Source organism: Canis lupus, chromosome 3, assembly GCF_011100685.1.
Source record: "Canis lupus familiaris isolate Mischka breed German Shepherd chromosome 3, alternate assembly UU_Cfam_GSD_1.0, whole genome shotgun sequence".
Taxonomy (NCBI): domain Eukaryota; kingdom Metazoa; phylum Chordata; class Mammalia; order Carnivora; family Canidae; genus Canis; species Canis lupus.
This window is the reverse complement of record NC_049224.1, coordinates 24637001-24657617: the sequence shown is the minus strand read 5'-3', so window position 1 is coordinate 24657617 and position 20617 is coordinate 24637001. Positions and strand designations below refer to the sequence as shown.

General features: G+C 33.7%; 1 protein-coding gene across 7 annotated transcripts in view; it reads left to right on the top strand.

Moving 5' to 3' along the window:
- The window catches only part of XRCC4 (X-ray repair cross complementing 4), a 232192-nt gene that overhangs the window by 5839 nt on the left and 205736 nt on the right, over window positions 1-20617 (top strand). For 6 of the 7 annotated variants that reach the window (XM_038532412.1, XM_038532413.1, XM_038532414.1 and 3 more), the window contains exons 2-3: window positions 8207-8355; window positions 14650-14825. In XM_038532412.1, the coding sequence (XP_038388340.1) occupies window positions 8217-8355; window positions 14650-14825 (315 nt within the window). In that variant the 5' untranslated portion in view covers window positions 8207-8216. Of the gene's footprint in view, window positions 1-7704; window positions 7807-8206; window positions 8356-14649; window positions 14826-20617 lie in introns of all 7 variants that reach the window. The other variant, XM_038532409.1, reaches the window with a different exon arrangement.

The window sequence follows — 20617 nt, the reverse complement described above, 5'->3', positions numbered from 1 at the left end:
TTCTGAAAAAGCTTCAGCAGCTTTCAACCCCAGCAGTGGGGTTGAAAGTGATGATTAGGCTTGGGATTAAGTAATCAAAAACAACTATTTCTAAATTTGTGCCTTATTTCTTTGAACTTTAATAACCATATTGAAATGTCCAAAACGTTGAAATAAACAACAGTCTGGTCTTTTGTGTGAGAGGATGCTGTTAGCTTACTTGTAGTTTTATCTGAACAGTTAACAAGAATTTTATTGAATAAAGACTTTGCTCAATTGGAACAGAAGCAAGTGGCTGCTAAGAAATAAGATGCAGCCATTGTTGAGATTCATCAAAGTCTTGACAGTATAAATATTGACATGCTGAGATATGTCAATATTTACCACAGAATTTGGAAGTTGCCAAGTTCCTGTTTAAGAAATATGACCCTAGCATTGAACACAGTATATCAATAAATAAGGAACATGTCCAATGAACAGCTGCTCAGAGAAAGTAGGATAACATCTGTCTAAACTTTGGAGCACTTAAATTAAAAAAAAAAATTATTGACAGTTCTTTGGTAATTTGTAGGTAGATGCTTGTATAAATAGTATACTTATATAGTTCCATATGTGGACTTACCAGGTTTTTAAAAAATGACAGCATGGTTACAATGTAATTTTGTAAATTAGTTGTGCAATGATACTCCTCTATAAATTGAATAAAAAAGCTCTTGCCTTAATACTGTGTTTAGGAACCAACTTCATCATTTTACACATTATTACAAAAATGAGCTCAAGTCAAGACTTACAGATTACTTTTGGGAACTGATATTTATGCTCTGAGAATTTAGCAATGGAGAAAACAAGTTTCTGAAGTTTAAATGTGATAAGAAAATTTGTTTTGATTGACAGTTCTATCTCAGAAGAAAATGAGTGGATTAAAGAGCAAGTAAAGTTGATATATTTGCTATCACAGATCATAAAGTTGATATGAAGCTGATACCACAGATCACCACTGTTAATTCCTGTATGAATATCACTAGTTGAAGCTTTTTTTTATCAAGTCATTGGAACCATACAAACGGTCTTAAATGTCTGTTCTGCAGACATTTAGAAGAATTTAAACTGAGTGTTCTTTGAAGGATCATGCTAAAACAGGCCTCGAAGAGCATAAACTATGAGTATCAATCAGGACTGGTCCTCTCATTGCTTTTCTTTTCTAATACTAGAGATCACATGTTTAAGTTTATATGGTGAAGAATGGAGGCAACGTATAATCGAGGTCCTATATCCTGCCAGGAGCTATATTTATTTCTCTAAATATCTTATAAACATGAAAAAAAATTGTAGAGGTTCAGAGAAGGCTTTTAATATATTCTTTTGAGTATATATATATACTCAAAAGAATATATTAAAGATGGAAGGGAAAGAATTGTAAAGTTTAAATTGAGCAGATGCTTCTTTTAAGAAAGCATTTGCCAATATTTTGAGGTAAGCTTTGGAGTTTTAAGGAGAAAACATTAAACTTATTAATTAGTGAGTTTTAGAACTTTGAAACCTTTTTTTTTTTTTTTTTTTTGCCATGTAATCAAGACTTTGAACCTTTGTTTCAAATATGCGTTTTTCTTTTTCTAAAATCATTAGGGCCTTATGGAAAATATTCACCAGTTGTCTTCTTAAACCACCTGTTACCGTTTTTTTTTTTTTTTTTTTTTTATCATGGAGTGATAACAGATTTGCCCTGTGCTTTCAAAATGTCCTGTGTTTTAGATTTGATGAGAGTGTCAGCATATTAAGCTGAAAGTGTAAAACTTCCTGTTTGATGTTGAATATTATGAGTTTAATACAGTTTCCCAAAGTTTGATACTCATGCGACTAATGGAATACACACATTGCTGACTTACAGCTGTTTTACAGGTACTATGAGATAACTTAGGTTTAAAGAATTAAATAATTTGCTGGGGTCCACATAACCCAGGAATGACAGTGAGGATTCATACTGAAGTCTGACTAGTTCCAAAGCCTGAAACAAGGTAGCAAACAGAGAGGAGTTTCGCAGCTTAGTACCTAAAATATCTATGGTTAGATCTAGATTCTGGTGTTGTTGGAATCAGATCTGAGCTGCTGCCCACACTTGAGTTTCACTTTCTGCTCTGTTGCTTTAGCTGTCAGCAGCTTCAGGCTCACAGTGCTAAAGCATCAGATCCAGTAGAGAAGAATCTATATTCTAAAGTCTGGGAATTAGGGTTCGGTGGTCTTCGTTGTCCTAATTAGAGTCATGTGCTCATCATTTCTGGGGCGGTCACCGGTGCATTACGTACCAGTAGTTGAGGTGTAATGTTTATCAGATAAATACTATTTACTAGAGTCAACACTGCTCAATATTTCTTAAACAGGCTCCTAAGTTTCAAGTATTGAAATTTAAGAATAAATTTCTAATAAATGATTTTGTTTCACAGTATAATCAGCCTGATGGTCAAATTACAATTATTGAACTATATTTGTATGTTTTATTGTAGAACATTTCAAACATACATAAAAGGTAGAACATAATGGATTCCAATGTACCCATCACCTAGCACAAGAATTATCAACTCATGAAATCTTTTGCTTTTTATCTTGGAACATCCTTCCACTAGAGTCCAAAATATGTTCAGGGATGTGGTTGAAAATGACTTGGAGTCAAAAATTGTGGCATAGGAAATAAATATATAATTATTCCTCCAATTTGGAATGTGTTGTTTATAACTTAACTATCATTCAAAACATGTGAAATTGCCATTTTTTTGTAGATTAAAAATTGGCAGTTGTATATAGTCCCTAAATATTTTTGAATGGCTGAGTCAGGTAGTGTCACCAGTTGAGATGATTCTTCTCAGGATTAACTCATTTGTACCCCAATCTTATCATTCATCCCGTTTGCCATCAGAAATAGGCAGATAAATGGGCACAGTTGTAAGTAAATGGGTTTGTGTGTGGGGGAAAAAGTACAGTACAAGTCCTGTTTCTTTTCTACAAGTGCTTTTTGTTACATTTCAGTTCTGAGCAGCACATTTTTCAAGTAGAAAAGACTGTATATACACTTAACTGATGGTGTTTCATAGGAACACTCTTCTCACTTTTCTGAAATTAAGATACAAGAGAGGTGTCAAAATTTCACAGCTTAAGAAATCATAATGACTAAATTCTTAATGAAAAGACTGTTCAGCTAATGCTATGTTTCAGGTATTATCTCTTCAGTTCTGTTAAGTGTCATTCTCACATGAAACTGCAGTTAGGACTGAAGTGTTCTTGTGAAGGTTTAGAAAGTTTCCAAAATGATGAGTGTACTCTCATCCTTTCTGCCAAGTTTATTTGTAATTAAGAGTGTCCATTTGATGAAAACAGAAAGGAAGTCTTAGAACTTTGGGTCCAATTTTCAGGGCATTTTGGATTTAGGCATTAGATTTTATGTGGAAGATTTATTCAGGTCATTTTGTTGTTTTAAAATACTTAGTTCATTGGGTAAAGAAAAAGGAGAGGAAGTGAACTTTAAATGAATCACTGAAACTAATGATTATTAATGGTATTTGTAAATGATAAGCAGAGGAAATGAGTAGTAATATGATATTTGGAATGATAGCAGCTGGCATTCCACAGTCATAAGAGGTAATTGAGAATGGACTATGACCATAGCAAAAATGCTTTAATTTGTAGACATATTAAAATATGCTTTTTTCATGAAGCATGAGACTATCAGTTTAATGTCTAACTTGAATATCAGCTATACTTTACAAGTTTTTGAACAAGATTATGTCTCTAGTCTTAAATATATTTTACTCTTACTTTAGGTGACTGTCCATCCTAATTTGCCTGGGATTGGGAGGTTTCCTGGACATAGGACTTTTAATGTTGACCAAGAAAAATCTCAGGGAAATCTGGACAGCTGGTCACCTTACTTTCATTTCTAAATTAATAGAATGGAGGTAATATTGACATGATTAGAAAAGTATTTAATAATACTATAAATTCTTTACCTTTAAAGTTTAGATAATTGGAACATGAAAATAATCTTTCAAGAAAGCATTTCTTCTATAGAAAGCTTGAAATATTTGTGTAATTGCTTTGGAAATTTAAAGGTAAACTGATTTTGTGGTCATTTAAGGGAAAAAAAAACCTTATTTTATCCTTTAGTCAGATAGATGATTCCAACCAGCAAGTTGACATGCTATTAATGAAAATGAAAGGGAGGGCAGCCCTGGTGGCTCAGCGGTTTAGTGCCACCTTCGGCCCGGGGCATGATCCTGGGGTCCCGGGATCGAGTCCCACGTTGGGCTCCCTGCATGGAGCCTCCTTCTCCCTCTGCCTGTGTCTTTCTCTCTCTCTGTGTCTCTTATGAATAAATAAAAAATAAAAAAAGAAAGAAAATGAAAGGGAAAAAATAATGAAAATGCCAGGAATAAATTATTAAAAAAAATAGTCAATGTGGGAATTCTGGTAAGATAAACCTTAATAATCAATGCTTTTAAAAAAATACTAAGCAAATAAGAAAATAGTCATTTTTTTTGTACTTAGTTTTCCGAATTGTGTGATATTTGTCTTATTAAAATAAATAGCCAGTGGTTGTTGCATAACCCTTTCTTTCCTTTTTATCTAGCAATGTATATGGTCCTACCCTTGAATTTTTATGATAGAACTTTAAAAATAGTTTATTATCATTCTTTTAATTTATAATTTTTATTATTTTTTTAAAAAATAAGGTTAAACAAAATAATATCAGGAATTAAATTACAGACTCTTAACAGTGTGTGCTGTATGCTGATCTTTATTCTGAATTCACTTTAGGTATCAGCCTACTTTTCTGAACAAGGGAGCACTTAAGTTAATTGCTTCATTAGAAACATGCATTTAGTCCTTTCTGATCTGTTAAGTACAACTCCTTGGCATAGCTGCAGAAGTTTGAACACCTGCAGCCCAAGCAGCTTGAAAAGAAGCCGTAACTTAACTATAAAGGAAAATAAAAGAGGCTCAAGTTCAAAATGGTGTTATCAATGATATAGTGTTGTCACTAACTTGAGCTGACCTAAGAGTTGGCTTCTGCACTGCTCCTTATCAGCATCCAAAAGGGCATACAAAATTCTTTGTAAACTAATTTAAAAAGCGTCTTGTTTATTCAGAGGCAACTGTGAATGGTATTTGTTCAGAGTGTAGATCACATCAACTGCATACCAGCCAACAACTTATTTCTCTTCTAAGAAGGAAGCCAAGTATCAAAGACACAGAGTACTAAAGATAAGCTTCTCAATTCTCAACTGTTCTGAGCTCTCAATAAAGCTACTGATGTACAAATTGGGGTGGGACCCAACTGTTTCCACCTGCAGACTTGTCTTAGATCCTTGGCTCTGGCTGGGAGAGGTGCTGATACGAGTGCGACCTTTAGTGCCCTTAGAGAACAAAACACAGGGTTTCTTATGGCCCTAATCAATCAGTCCCTCTAAAGAGGATTCCACCCCTTTCTTCGAGTATTCTTGGGGCAGAAAAACTATGGCTGACTATTCCCATTACAGGGCTGCTGAAAGTGAAGAGATCATAGGTTCGCTCTTAAAATTCTTAAAAGACCTGGCAGGTCATCCTTTTTTCCTATGTTTATAATTGGTTCTTAGGTATTTTGTATTTGATATTTAATGAGGTGGTGACTTCAGTAAGTAAAGGAATAAATTTCATTCAAAAGTGGTTCAAATAGTATATTATCAAGAAATTAAAAGTCAGTTAATATGGAGAAAACATTATCCAGGCTACTGAGTCACAAAGTATTTATAGGATATTGAGTGGTCACATTTGGGCTATTCATGTTAAGTGCTTAAACATGACTCACAGGTAGCATCCAAAGTTTCAATTCTGAGTTTCGTAAAGTAATGGAATCTTTAAAATAATACAATTTAACTTTAGCTATAAGTACCTAGGCTTGATCAGAAAATTGGAAAATATTTAAAACAGGAACAATTTGAGATATTGTTAAAACTAATTGATCCCTGGGGATCCCTGGGTGGCTCAGTGGTTTAGCGCCTGCTTTTGGCCCAGGGTGTGATCCTGGAGACCTGGGATCGAGTTCTGCGTTGGGCTCCCTGCATGGAGCCTGCTTCTCCCTCTGTCTGTGTCTCTGCCTCTCTCTCTCTTTCATGAATGAATAAATAAATAAAATATTTAAAAAAAGAAGAAAACTAAACTAATTGATCCCTAAATGTCTTTTTAACATTGTTGAGATTAAAGCCCTCTATATCATTGTGAAAGTAGGATGAAGCATCTGGAATATTGAATGTTAAACTACTTTGTATAATTAGCAGTTTGTCCCTTGTTTCCAGTAAAATAGCAGTGAAACCAATTGCTGTTTTAGAGCAATTCTAAGTGCTGAGTTTTCCTTTCACAAAGTAACATTAATTGCTAACAATAGCCATGTGAGGCACATATAAGAAGAAATAACCTGTGCAAGAGTGTATCTATGTGTATTTGTATATAAATTAGGAGAGAGGCAAGAAGTGGCCTTCATAAGTAGTTTTTATGACCTTCCTCCCCTCTGAAGTTGTGGGTTTTAGGCCTATTAGAATTATATAAGTCTCTAACTATGTGTCTTTTTCAATGATTGGCATTGAAAAATAGTAATACACATTTTCCAGTAATTTTCAAATTTAAGGATTAAAGAGCAAGTGGGTAATAATAAACTATGTTAAGTGCTTTGACTAATTGATTTAAAAGAAAATATTCACAAATGGATAAAGCATTTCAGAAGTAAGCATACTGAGGCAAAAAAGATGTCAACATAGGAAAGATTTTTGACTAAATATTTAAAAATAATTATATTTTTCAGTGATTATGATGTAGTTAAACCTATAAACTTACATATTTTTAACATGTAAACATGTTTTATTGATGTGGCTACAAGTATAGTTATTTTAAACTTGGTCTTTTATTGGGAAGAGTAATAAACAGTCTTCTGTTTACACTTTAGTAGAAGTTAGAATTATTGTTAATTTACCAATTTGGAAATACCTTACACTCTAAATTTTAGATATTTTTTTTCTTTTATTCTGGAAATCGCCCTGCTTCCTTGTGCTTTTTACTGTAAGATACAGCAGCTCTAGCAATCTATAATTAAGCATCCTTCCCACTCCCAGAAGATAGAGATCCGTAGTAAGTTAGTTTTGTTTTGTGAAGAGCTGACAAAGTGGGTTGTTTTTATTTTCATATTCAATTGTGTGAAGAGCTGACAAAGTGAGTTTTTCATATTCAGTTGTTTTTTTTTCATACTCAGTTGTTAATTGAGAAAAATAATATTCTTTATGAGAACGTAATAGTTTTAAATTGAGAAGGCAAATTAAAACTGATTTAAAAATTTGCTCTTAGTTAAAACTTATTAATCAATTATCCATGAAGTGGCAATTAATAATTTACTTTTGGATTTTTATAGCATGTTTTATATATATACTGATCTTAAAAATTGAAGCAATTTAATAGTCTTCTCCCCAAATAAAAGATTAAAGACTTTTTTAAAGCTTTTTTTCAGGATTACCTAAGGAAGAGATTCCTGCTGTGTGATTAAAGAATAATTCTCTCTAGCTTTTCATGTCTGAAAGTTTGTTCCTTTGTTTCTGATTTTGACTTTTTATACTGTTTTCGCTTTGCATGTTTGTAATTTTTAGGGTATTTTTGTTATGCATGTTAGCTTCTACAGTTCAACATCTCTTTTTTTTTTTTTTTTTTTTTCAGTTCAACATCTCTTAATGAAGTGCACGTGGTCAAGGGATGGCTCAGTATTAGAAAAAGTATAGTTAGTTGCTTTGAACCAAATATATGTTGTTTCACGGTTTGGTAAGTTTGAGGTCAATCTGGGCAAGATTCTAGAATAAATTACCAGAAGAATGGTTTTTTAATTCAGATAAGAAGAACCTCTAATCATTAGAAATAAAAGTGGGGTCAGTAAGAAAAGTCTTGACTCTTCATATTGTTAGTTATAGTAACTTTTCTCAGCGTACAACTTGGGCAACTCATCTGCCATTTATGGGCCTCTGTTTTTCTTATCTATAAAAATTATAAATCAGTATTGAACAAAACTATGGTTTACTGAGTTTGGTGGTTGGCTATTGCATGTTTTGTTTTGTTTTACTTATTTCCTTGGTGCTTTGTGTAGCTGAGAGACCGATATACAGAACATCACTATTTCTTAGTCACGATTTCTTGGAAAAATACTAATCTTATTCTTTTATAACAGGTGACCAGAAATGGAGAGAAAAGTAAGCAGAATTTGTCTTGCTTCTGAACCTGACATAATTCATTTTCTTCAAGTGGCTTGGGAGAAAACACTAGCATCTGGTTTTGTTATTACACTTACTGATGGTCAGTCAGCGTGGACCGGGACAGGTAATATTCAAAGCAAATTTTTTAAAAGTAAAATTTCAGTAATGTGCTGTTCTTCAGTCCTCAGTGACACTTCAAATTAGGGTGTTTCTTTACTTAGATGCTGGGTGAAATTAACATGATTGTTGTACTTATTGTTGCTGGCTAATTTACGAGTAGGTTTATAATATTTAATGCCAGTTTCTATAATTAATATTAATAGAAGGATAGAGACATAAGCATGTATCCCACCAAATTCTGATTACTAGATGAGTCTTAATACTTGGAGTTGGTCAGGGTTTTTAAATAATCTCTTTATAGAAAACATAAATAAGACTTTATATAAGTATTTCTTTTTCAAGACCCCAAGGAAATATTGGGAGGCATAGGGAGGTGGGTTGGATGGGCCAAGGGATTGTGTTAGCTTGATGGGAGTGGGGTGGTGGTGATTTTCTTTTTATTTCACACACTTACACTGTTTGAATTATTTTCTAGTGAACATGTATTATATTTGTGACAAAAACAAAATGGAACTCATAGCCTAAAATTTTGTAAGCCAAGGTTCAAATCAATATGTGGGATTTTGGCTATTATTTCATGATGTAGACTTTAAATATTTTGTATTTTTGGCAGTGCTCTTTTAAAAAGTCTAATGGCTCTGAAGTTATTTATAGAATATGACAGGTATAAAGTGAAAATATATAGATTTATATTTTGATCATACAGTGAAATTTTCATTCTTTTAAAGGATTTTTTGAAAGATTTGAAAAACTATAGTTATGCAACAGTCATTTCTAGAGTTATGTTGTAAATAATATTTAGTTAAAATAATTTTGTCATGTTAATTTACTACCATTTATATCTTCTATCAATTTTGAAATATTCCCTAAAACTTGTTAGTCTAATTACTATATCATCTTTTAAAATTACATGGTGAGGTTTTGTTTCATTCTTGGAAGTTACAAGTTCGGTTACACAGTACAAACAATTATACTTACAGCATTTTATAAGAAGTTCTTCTTTTATTGACAGAGATCAAGGAATGCTGATTTAAGTATTAATAAAATAAGTTTCAAGGATAATGTTTGTAGTGCCTGTTACGGTATCTGTTTAGGCTGTAAACTTCCATTTAAGAGAAATCAGTTGTTTCTTGATTGTTGCCATGTAGGAGTGAAAGAAAATGTTCAGGTTAGCTATGTGTGTGCTGAAGGTGTACCCAGGTGGCAATAGCTCTATTTTGGAAAGGGGGTGCATGGGGCTGAAGATAATGGCAATAGGTTAATGCCAGTTGTCTGGAGAGAAGAGCAGTTCCAACTACACTACAGCCCAAGAGGCAGGTCCTAGGTGAAGTGGTGGCTCATATGTAAGGAATACTATCTTTATAACATAGACATTCTCAGCTGAAAAATGACTTATTATATATATCAGTTATGATTAGACAGATGACCTTGAGATGCTTTAAGGGCCTTAATTAGCAAAAGAAAATATTAAATTCTAATTTAGTTGGTAAACCTTCGTTTACCAAAGCAGAGAACAATAATATGTTGTTTGAATTTTTTTTTTATCATTAAGGATTGGGAATAAAAGAATACACAGATTAACTCTTAAATTTTGATTTAACCAGAAATTTAAGTTTACTTTACATTTATGGAACGCTTTGTGTACATCATACAAAATGTGCTGGCAGTTGTTCTTAGTATTATGAATATTGTTTCACTAGATTCATTAGGAGCGAGGAATGCACTTGATTTGTCTGTCACTCATTCTTGATAAGTATCTATACCAGTGCCTGGGACCTACATGCAATAGGTATTTAATAACGATATTAAAGGGTTTTTTTTTTTTTTCCAACGATTTTAAAGTTTTAAATCTCACAAATGTTTTATGTATCTTTCATTATTTCTATTTTCTTGTATAAATTTCAGGGAGGAAATATCAAACCAAATAATATAACATTGTTTCCATGTTTAGTTAAAGCTTATTACATAAATATGATTTGGTTTGGCACTTTATAGATAGACAGTAACATGATTAAGAACATTGAAACAATTATATAATTGAAACATGAAAATGAATTTCCTTCCTATACCTCATCCTGTTTTTTTTTTTTTTTTGTACAACTTTTTGATTGCTGCAACCTTCAATTTGGATAATTTTTTTCTCTTTTCATTTGAGTGAAATTAAAAGGATGTGGGGTTCCTTTTAATCTCCCACACACTTAAATTCACTGATTTCTTTTCCATTAGTAATGTTTTATCTAATGAATGTTTTGAGGTGTAATTATCATGTGGTCTATCATCACTTCAACATTATAGAGGGTGGTATTGCAGAGTTAAGTCACAAACATAGGTTAATGATTGATGACTATTATGTGACCTTTATAAGTCTATCAGTCAGCAGTAGGAAACTTCTATCACCCATCTCTGGAGTAGTTCATTGAAAAGTAAACTTTATTAATACATTTATTATCAGGTAATTATATCCATTTATATTTGTTCTAAATATGGATATGTGACAGAGTTCAGAGAAAAGAGGATTTTTAATAAATGCAGTAAGGTAGGTCCATGCTGTGATACCAGCAAGATTCCTAATGGGATGATAGCACTGTCTTCAAAGCACTAGCACAAACTTAGGCCATGCACAGTCTTTGGTGCATTATACTTAAGAATCCAAAAGAAAAAAAAAAACCTTCTTTCCTTACTTACATCTTCATCTACCCACAAATAGTGTTAAAATTATGCTTTCTTGGATTCTGTGTGTCTGAGAACAATTCCTTGGTTTTTGGTCATGTTGGCCTGCTCACTTTTTATGCTGTTATTATGTGGTTCAGCTGTATCCTTGCTGAATTTTATTATTTCCATGGCTTTTATTTCTGGTCACCAAAGTTTTTGGAGCATTGAATGCTTACAGCTGTGCTTCTTCCAGATGTTCTTCGCACAAAATTCAAAACTGGTGACCAAGTTGTTTTTCCAGGACTGAGTTTCTAAATGGGCAGTCAAAATTTCACATTTACTATTAATAGAAATATTCAAGTAAATTTTTTCTTAATTTTTTCTCACAGTTTTTAAAGGGGAAATATAAATAGAAAATTTTCTTTCATATGTTTTTCCTCTTAAAAATGAAATATTTTTATTCCATAATAATAGAACATCATTCACAGATGGTGTAATGTAAGAGAATATCTAAGCTATCAGCACTTGAATCTAGGCTGCATAAGGCTAGAATTTCTGTTTGCTAAACTTTTATATCCTTGGTGCCTAGAATAGTACTTGACATGTCATAGATGCTGAGTAAGCATGGTTTTGAGTAAGTGAATTGAACCAATAAATTCTATGAAATATTTTCAAATAGTATCTTTCCATTTTAATGAAATTTAGAATGCTTTTCACTGTATATGTTTTATCAGTGGACATACTTCATACTTTATTTCTTTTGTGTCTTTTTTTTTTTAAGATTTATTTATTTGCGAAAGAGAAAGAGAGTGTGCATGTGCAGGGGGAAGAGGGAGAAGCAGGCTCCCCTCTAAGCAGGGAGCCCAATGTGGGTCTCTGGGATCATGACCTGAGCCAAAGGCAGATCCTTAATGTACTGAGGCACCCTCTTGTATTTTCTAATAAGTTTTTATGTAGTTGCATTAAAGATGATTTTACAGATTTATTTCCTATTTCTCTGTGAAGTATTTTCTCTTCTTAGGTATTTATAACTCTTCAGAATTACCCAACACAAAATATGAAATCATTCCTTAAATAGGAAGCATTAGTTTTTATGTTTTTGTTTTGTTTTCAGAAGAGCTAATAGGGTAATTGAAAGGTCAGTAGATTTGATAGTAGCGATCATCTTAAACATGCAACTGCTTCACAAGGAGACAAAATATATGAAGGGATTTTAGAAACTGTAAAATCGCATAAAAGTTCTTATTCTTACCTCTTTTCAAAGTCTGTGTTGAGATCCATATTTCACTATAAGAAATGACCAAAAATGGATAATGTAAAATATATGGATATGTTTCAAAACTCTCCTCCTCTTTTCCAGAAACACTTGATAGCACACAGACCAAGGTATGAGAATCTTATATTTTTAGGGATTCTTTGGTCAAGTTTTCATTGTTTTCTGTAGTATATCTTATTAATGTGTTTTTTTTAATACCATGGAAAGAAATAGTGTTTCCAGGGTCCTACATCTGCCTCACCACAAAACCAAATAACTGAGAGACCATAACTATGAATCCCAGTTTGACCACTATCTATTCCATGACTGTAGACCATTACTTGATCTGAGCCTCAGTTTTATTATTTGAAAAATGAAAATGTCTATCTTTCAATGTTAGAAGGAATAAAATAGATAAATGTAACCTTTAAATATAGAAGTATAGAACCACATGAGTCTTTCATAATTGTAGTAGCCTGGATTGACACAGGAAACCACCCAACCACACACACACATTCCAAACAAATGTTAGATTAAGTCTTGTAATTTTTAAAGCAAACAGATACATTTTAGCTTTTGAATGTGAGAAAGGGAAACCCCTATGTGGCCATCCATAAAAGGTATCTAAAAACCAAAGTGGTTAATGGGAACTAAAACTTAACTATAGGTTCACGGAATATCTGAACTAAATATATGTCTAAATGACTGTGATTGTAGTACCTAAGTGGGGCAGAATGTTGGAATGACAGGCCTTCTAAGGAACTGGAGCTCGGCTCTCAATGTAAAGAAAGGAAACTGAAAGTTATCTTGTTAATGAAATCCTCTTATAAAAGCAAGACAAAATAAGAAAAGACTACTCTCTGGTTTGAAGATGCAGCATAGCATCAAGCTAGTCACTAAGAGTGGATAAAAGTCCAAACAAAAATCACAACCCTAAGTCTGTGTTATGTATGGATGAAGGACAGGGATTTAAGTTTGAACTCTTCGCTTCAAGTGTAAAACCAAGTTAAATTAATTTTCCATGGGGGTGATTGGGTGACAGGCAGTAAGGAGGGCACTTGATGGGATGAGCACTGGGAATTTTACTATATGTTGGCAAATTGAATTTAAATAAAAATAAATGAATAGTAAATAAAATAACAAATACCATCAAAAAAAAAAAAAAAAAGAAGAAAGAAATTAACTTTCCATAGCTATTGAAAACTGTAGAGGCTCCAAGAAAGGTAAAAGAGCCACCTTGATTCAAAACTCACCTCCTCTTTTCCAGAAACACTACTCTGGCTAGAAGGGACCCTTATTCAAACATTGCAAAGCATGGAAGGGAAAAACCAGAATGAGAGTGTGTCAGCAGGTAGTAGAAATGGAATTAATACTTCAGGAACCATGCATAAAGACTGATTTGAAAGAGATCTTGAATATGTTTCAAGCCTTCAAGTATTTAAAGGAAGGGTGTGGCAAGAACAGGATATTATGAAAAAATGAGAGAATATCTATTTAGAATTGAGAATATAAAATCAGTAAAAATCTCTGTAGTAAAAAGAAATAGAATCTTTAGGATGCCTGGGTAGCTCAGCAGTTGAGTGTCTTCCTTTGGCCCAGGGCCTGATCCTGGAGTCCTGGAGTCCTGGGATCGAGTCTCCCATCGGGCTCCCTACATGGAGCCTGCTTCCCTCTCTGCCTATGTCTTTGCCTCTGTCTCTCTCTCCGTGTCACTCATGAATAAATAAATAAAATCTTTAAAAAAAAAAGGAATCTCTGTAGATGAATAAAGCATTAACTTTCAATATACCTAGATGAGAGAACTGGAAGCCAGGTCTTTAACATGTGTGTATGTCCAACAGGCGACACTCAATAAATATTAATTCCCTTCTCTTTTGTTCCTCATCATCTACCATCATCCACCTTCTTTGTTTTTTGGCACATAATGAGATGAGAAGAATGAACTCCCATTTTTACTTTAATTTGACTCAGTCCATTAAATAGAAATAGACTAATGTCTTTAATAATTGAGGCAAGAAAGATGTTATAAAATACTAAACTAATTAATCATTATAAGAAATAATTTATCTGGCTTTGACCTAGTAGCAAATATACAAGATTACAAGATGGTAGTTTTTCTTGTAATTTATAATGCATGTATTTCATCTGAGGACAGAGAAAAAAAATGCAAGGAGTCTAATGTTTTTCAGATGAGATTTGAGACTAATGTGTTTCTCAAAAATTGCTAGTTCAGTTATAAGGTATAATTTGACTTAAAAATATGTGGTATGGGGATTGGTTTTACCTTTTGTTTTAATTTCTGTTACGTAAGTGATAAATGAGTAGCAACAGGTAAATAAATACTTTCTCATATTTAGAAATTTCAAAACTTTTTTTAAATGTCTCCCATAGTTTCTGAATCAGAGATTTCCCAAGAAGCCGATGACATGGCATTGGAAAAAGAGAAATATGTTGATGAAGTGAGAAAAGCGTTGGTATCAGGAGGAGGACCAGCTGGTTCATACAAGTTTGATTTTTCTAGAGAGTCTTGTCATTTCTCCTTTGAGAAAAATCTGAAAGAAGTTTCAGTAAGTAAAACTTTCCATAATATTTTAAGTGGCAAAATGTCAGAGTACTTATTGAGGAATTATCTTAAGTAACTAGCTTATTATTCCCAGAATACCTGGGTAATAGAAGTGTGAAAAGTACTTGGTTTCCAAGTTGGAAGAATGCTTCTTCATTCAATGTTACAGTCATTAAATGCTTCATACTGATGAATTGTGAAAAATAATATTTGGAAAATATATTTGTTTTTAGTGCTTTAAAAATAAGTATTATAGACATAATTATATGAACGAGCAGTTCTGCAAATTGGGGTCAGAAACTTTAGACCAATGAGGCAAGGTTTATTGTAATAAGTTTTGGGAAATGCTGATCTTAAGAAATAAGGTAATTTATTTACCATTGAATATTGAATAATTATAGCTTATTCTCTATAGAATGTATTTGAAATTACAAAATGAGGTAATTAAGTGTATAGTAAGAGATATCATTAGGCATTAAGGTATTTTATTTATATTTCAAACTTATAAATACTAAAATAGTAGTAACTTTCAACCCAAGCTTTTCAAGGCTTGCATGCTTTACAGATAAGGATATCTGCTACTTGTCCTGTTTAGTTCCTATACCAATTCAGATCAAGGTGGGTGGTTTATGTTGGTTTATGTATCAAAAATATTTATCAAAATGTACTGGTTGTATATTTTACCCAAGTTTATGGGATAATTAGAGATTGAATTATTTGCTATTGCCAGTGGTTACCATTCTGATATGAGGTCTATAGTAGAAGAAAGGAAGGGAAATCTTTAGTACATTAAGGTTAGAGACGGTTATTGACAATTTGTGCTGGAACTAAATTGAGTTTAAAAAATTCCTTGAAAATGACTCTAATTCAGAATGATTAAAGGGATTTCAGCAATTAGAGAAACATGTAAAGCAACAGATGGAATCATTATTTTGAAATGTATGTTAACCTATAGAGAATAATACAGAAAGATTGGTTTCAGTAATTATTTCTGTTTAGAAGACACAATTTTTCTACTTAACCTGCCAATTTATGTAAGTTTCAATATGTTGAGATCCTTAAGATGATAATTTAGAATAGGTTAAGAAAGGTTTGAATGGGCTACTGAAATTTTGTTATCACAAAGTATTCTTTGCTATGGCCCAAATTCAATCAGATGATATTATGTACTCTATAAAACTACACTTTCTTTTAATATTTTGAAGCAGATAATTGTCAAATTGGGAGTTAAACCTTTTCCCATTCAACAAGCATTTGTGTGTAAGGACTAACATTTTTTCATGAAGCCAGTCGGTTTTCATCTCTTTTGTGTGCAATGATGCAAAACAAGTTCCAAGTTTGTGAGGTACCTTTTGGAAACCTGAAAGGCTTCTGGTATCTTTGACATGGTGAAGAAGGGGTTTGCTGCATCAGGCTTGCATGGAGTACTTAGCCATGCTTGGGGAATACATCTGATTTTGCTATTTTTGTGAAGAAAGAACTTCAAGTATTCATGACCTACATATTTTACAGTTGGCTTGGCATGAATTAGCATTAAAAACTGGGACAATTATCCTAAAAGATATCTTGCTTACCACCCTGAACGTAATCAACTTTGTTGAGACAGAACCACGAACCACTACCTATTCCGTAGGTTTTCTCAAGAAGTGGAAAACAGAATGAGAGATTCTCAGTAACTGCAGAAATGTGTTGGTTCCTTAAAGGAAATGTCTTAAAGTTCTATGCTGCAGTTTAGATCACTGCCTCATTTATCATCTACTAAATTTGCTTAGGAGAGAAAGAAAGGCTACTCTCAGGACAGTTTGACGAGTTTATTCATGACTAGACTTACTTGAGGGATATTTTTGGATATTTGGCTGAAGTAAAAGTATCAGTTTGAGGTGCTGTAGTTGGCCTTATGGAAGCAAATGAAAATCACAAATTCACTTGGCCTAACCACCAGGGAGATCTTTCACTGCTTCAGGATGTGCTTCTGCATGTTGAATCTCAGGGTGACAACATCTAGTAAATCACGCTGCTGGTAAAGATACGCAGATACTGGGAAACATGACAGGACACTTTGTGAGGTGTGTAGTGCTTTGGATGACCTAAAACCTTAAAAGGAATTTGCAATCCTTTCCTTGATGACACAGACATCTGATAGTTGCCAAAAATGATCCCTTACACTTAGAAAAAAAGAAAAGAATGAACATAGATTCATTTCAAAAAGTTGTAGTGAATTGTGTTGTTTGTTGGGTTACTCTCCCTGGACAAAGAATATTCCATGAATCCTAAGTACATTGACTACCAGATTCATACCTCTCAGAATCATGGTTCTTAGGCATTTGCTGCCATCAGTTTAAGAAGTTTTATGTTTTTAATTTTGTACTGGAGATCACTGCATAATTTGAATATTTTGAGTATTTAAGTATTATTATGACTTACTTGGAATTTATATAAGATGTTCTTCTATTAAAAAAAAGAACTTAGAGGCATCTGTCTGGCTCAGCATGTGACTTTTGATCTCTGGGTCATGAGTGGAAGCCCCACATTAGACGTAGAGCTTACTTTAAAAAAAAAAAACTTTTTAAAGGAAGTAACTATTGATATTTGCACTCAAGAAGACTTGTGTTTTGAGAAATACTATCTTGTGTTTTATTAGAGTGAAATGTCAATCCAAAGCAATGAAATATTAAAAACGTATATGTTATACATATTTTGAAGGTAGCATGTACTTAATTTTCATGAGATTGCTTCTGAGCTCGTAATACCCAAAGTTTCATTTATGCTCTAATTAGGTTATTATTATTATTATTTTTTAAGATTTTATTTATTTATTCATGAGAGAGACAGAGAAAAAGAGAGAGGCAGAGACTTAGGCACAGGGAGAAGCAGGCTCCTTGGGGTTGCAAGACCCCAGGATCATGACCTGAGCCAAAGGCAAATGCTCAACCACTGAGCCACCCAAGCATCCCTCTAATTAGTTTTTCTTTGTGGATAACATAGGTGTTTTTATTTTAGCTTAATTCTCATTGGAATAAATGTTGAATGATATGTGAGACATTAACTTTTTTTCTCCATATGGGACAAACTTTCCTGCCTCATCACCAGGGCTCTTCTGTTGGCAATGGATTATTCTAGATGAAAACATACTCTGATGCAAGCCTTTAGAACTCATTATTTCTTTACTGTAGTAGTAGCTGCATTCAGAAGACTACTTACATACTTTGTGTCACTGTTTTTTCTTTGCCATTCACAATGCATGCTGGTTTTGCAATATATTCTTTGTCACACAAACAATACCTCTTAATAATGTTTTCCATTTTTGCTTTCATGACTTGTTTCTTCAGAAAAAAAAATGTTTATGAGCCATTAAAAAAAGACCTAATAATATTTGATAAAAATAACCTTGGGCTCATTATTTGTTTGCTCATATCTCTGTTTTCTCATCTATCATTTTAAAGTAATTTCTTGTGTTCATTTCAGGTCACCTAGCATACTACAGTTTTATATTTCTAAAAATGGTCCTAATGAAGGAAAGCCATGAATTTTGAAGAACAAATAAAAATGATATACACACACATGAGAATTGGCTACAGGTCTCTATTACAAATAAAGTCTATTTTTATTTCCTTTTCCTTTGTCTCCCCTCCCTCTACCATCAGAAACTGAGATACATTTAGGCTGAAAATTTGACAACTTAAGTACCATGGAGGCTTATTCTTCTCTGATTTAAAAATCCAAATAGGCAGTCTTGGGTTAATATGATGGCCTTATGATGTTGGAGGTCCAACATCATGATTTTCTAATCATGTTTTTTATATATATATATATCTCCATGAGAGACACAGAGAGAGAGAGGCAGAGATGTAGGCACAGGGAGAGAGGCATGTACTTTCCCTTCACCCTGTGGACTTGGTGTTGTCGCTATTTATATCTGGGGAGCCCGATGTGGGACTCAATCCCCATCCCTAGACCTGGGATCATGCCCTGAACAGAAGGCAGACACACTCAACTGCTGAGCCACCTAGGTGTCCTTTTTTTTATTTTTTAATTTTTTTTTTTTGCCATTTTTAACAGGCAGTTTTTATCTCATGGTTCAAGAAGGCTGCTCTAGCTTCACTGTATGTTCATGTTTTAGGCAGCATGGCTGAGTTAAGGATAAAATAAAGAGCATGTCCATTTTCTTGAAGGCCATCACATAAGGTCATATACATTACTTTTGCTTACATCCCATTGTCCAGAACTAAGTCACAAAGCTTCACCTAGCTGCCAGACAATCTTTAGCTGTGTCCTGTGCCCAGAAATTTCCATTCCTGTGTAAAAAGGTGAAGGAGGGATATTGAGGGACAGCTATCAGTCTCTGCATGTTAACATTTAAGAGATTGAAACATCATTTAGGAGGGCTTACTTTTATTGTTATGGAGGTATTTCTGTAGAATTTCCCTTACAAATAATTGTTTCAGTCATATTTTAGTTCCAAAAATGTTGCAACATATAGTGAGTTACTGGCTAGTTTGTATTTTTATATATTGTCACTTTTTAAGTAAAAAAAAAAATGTATTCCAAGTTCAAATGACTTCCTTACAGTTATTTAATTTTCATTCTCAGTTGTATAAAAATGAGTTCAGTAAGTTAGCTGGGGTACCTGCGTGGCTCAGCGGTTGAGCACCTGCCTTTGGCTCAGGGCATGATACTGGGATCCCGGGATCGAGTTCCGCATCAGGCTCCCTGCGGGAAGCCTGCTTCTCCCTCTGCCCGTGTCTCTGCCTCTCTCTCTCTATCTCTCATGAATAAATAAATAAAATCTTTAAAATAAAAAAATAATAACAAAATAAGCCAAAAGCAGCCAAAGTTGTTTGTAAAAACACTAGTGCAAAATCTTGTATTATTACCACGTGTCCCTGTGGTTTGGGGACTTTGAATTCAAATGGGTGTTTCCACGAAGGCAAAAGAAGCAAAAGCAAAAATGAACTATTGGGACTTCATCAAGATAAGAAGCTTCTGCACAGCAAAGGATACAGTCAACAAAACTAAAAGACAATCTACAGAATGGGAGAAGATATTTGCAAATGACGTATCAGATAAAGGGCTAGTTTCCAAGATCTATAAAGAACTTATTAAACTCAACACCAAAGAAACAAACAATCCAATCATGAAATGGGCAAGAGACATGAACAGAAATCTCACAGAGGAAGATGGCCAACACGCACATGAGAAAATGCTCTGCATCGCTTGCCATCAGGGAAATACAAATTCAAACCACAACGAGATCCCACCTCACACCAGTGAGAATGGGGAAAATTAACAAGGCAGGAAACCACAAATGTTGGAGAGGATGCGGAGAAAAGGGAACCCTCTTACACTGTTGGTGGGAATGTGAAGTGGTGCAGCCACTCTGGAAAACTGTGTGGAGGTTCCTCAAAGAGTTAAAAATAGACCTGCCCTACGACCCAGCAATTGCACTGTTGGGGATTTACCCCAAAGATACAGATGCAATGAAACGCTGGGACACCTGCACCCCGATGTTTCTAACAGCAATGTCCACAATAGCCAAGCTGTGGAAGGAGCCTCGGTGTCCATCGAAAGATGAATGGATAAAGAAGATGTGGTCTATGTATACAATGGAATATTACTCAGTCATTAGAAATAACAAATACCCACCATTTGCTTCAACGTGGATGGAGCTGGAGGGTATTATGCTGAGTGAAATGAGTCAATCAGAGAAGGACAAACATATGTTCTCATTCATTTGGGGAATATAAATAATAGTGAAAGGGAATAGAAGGGAAGGGAGAAGAAATGGGTAGGAAATAT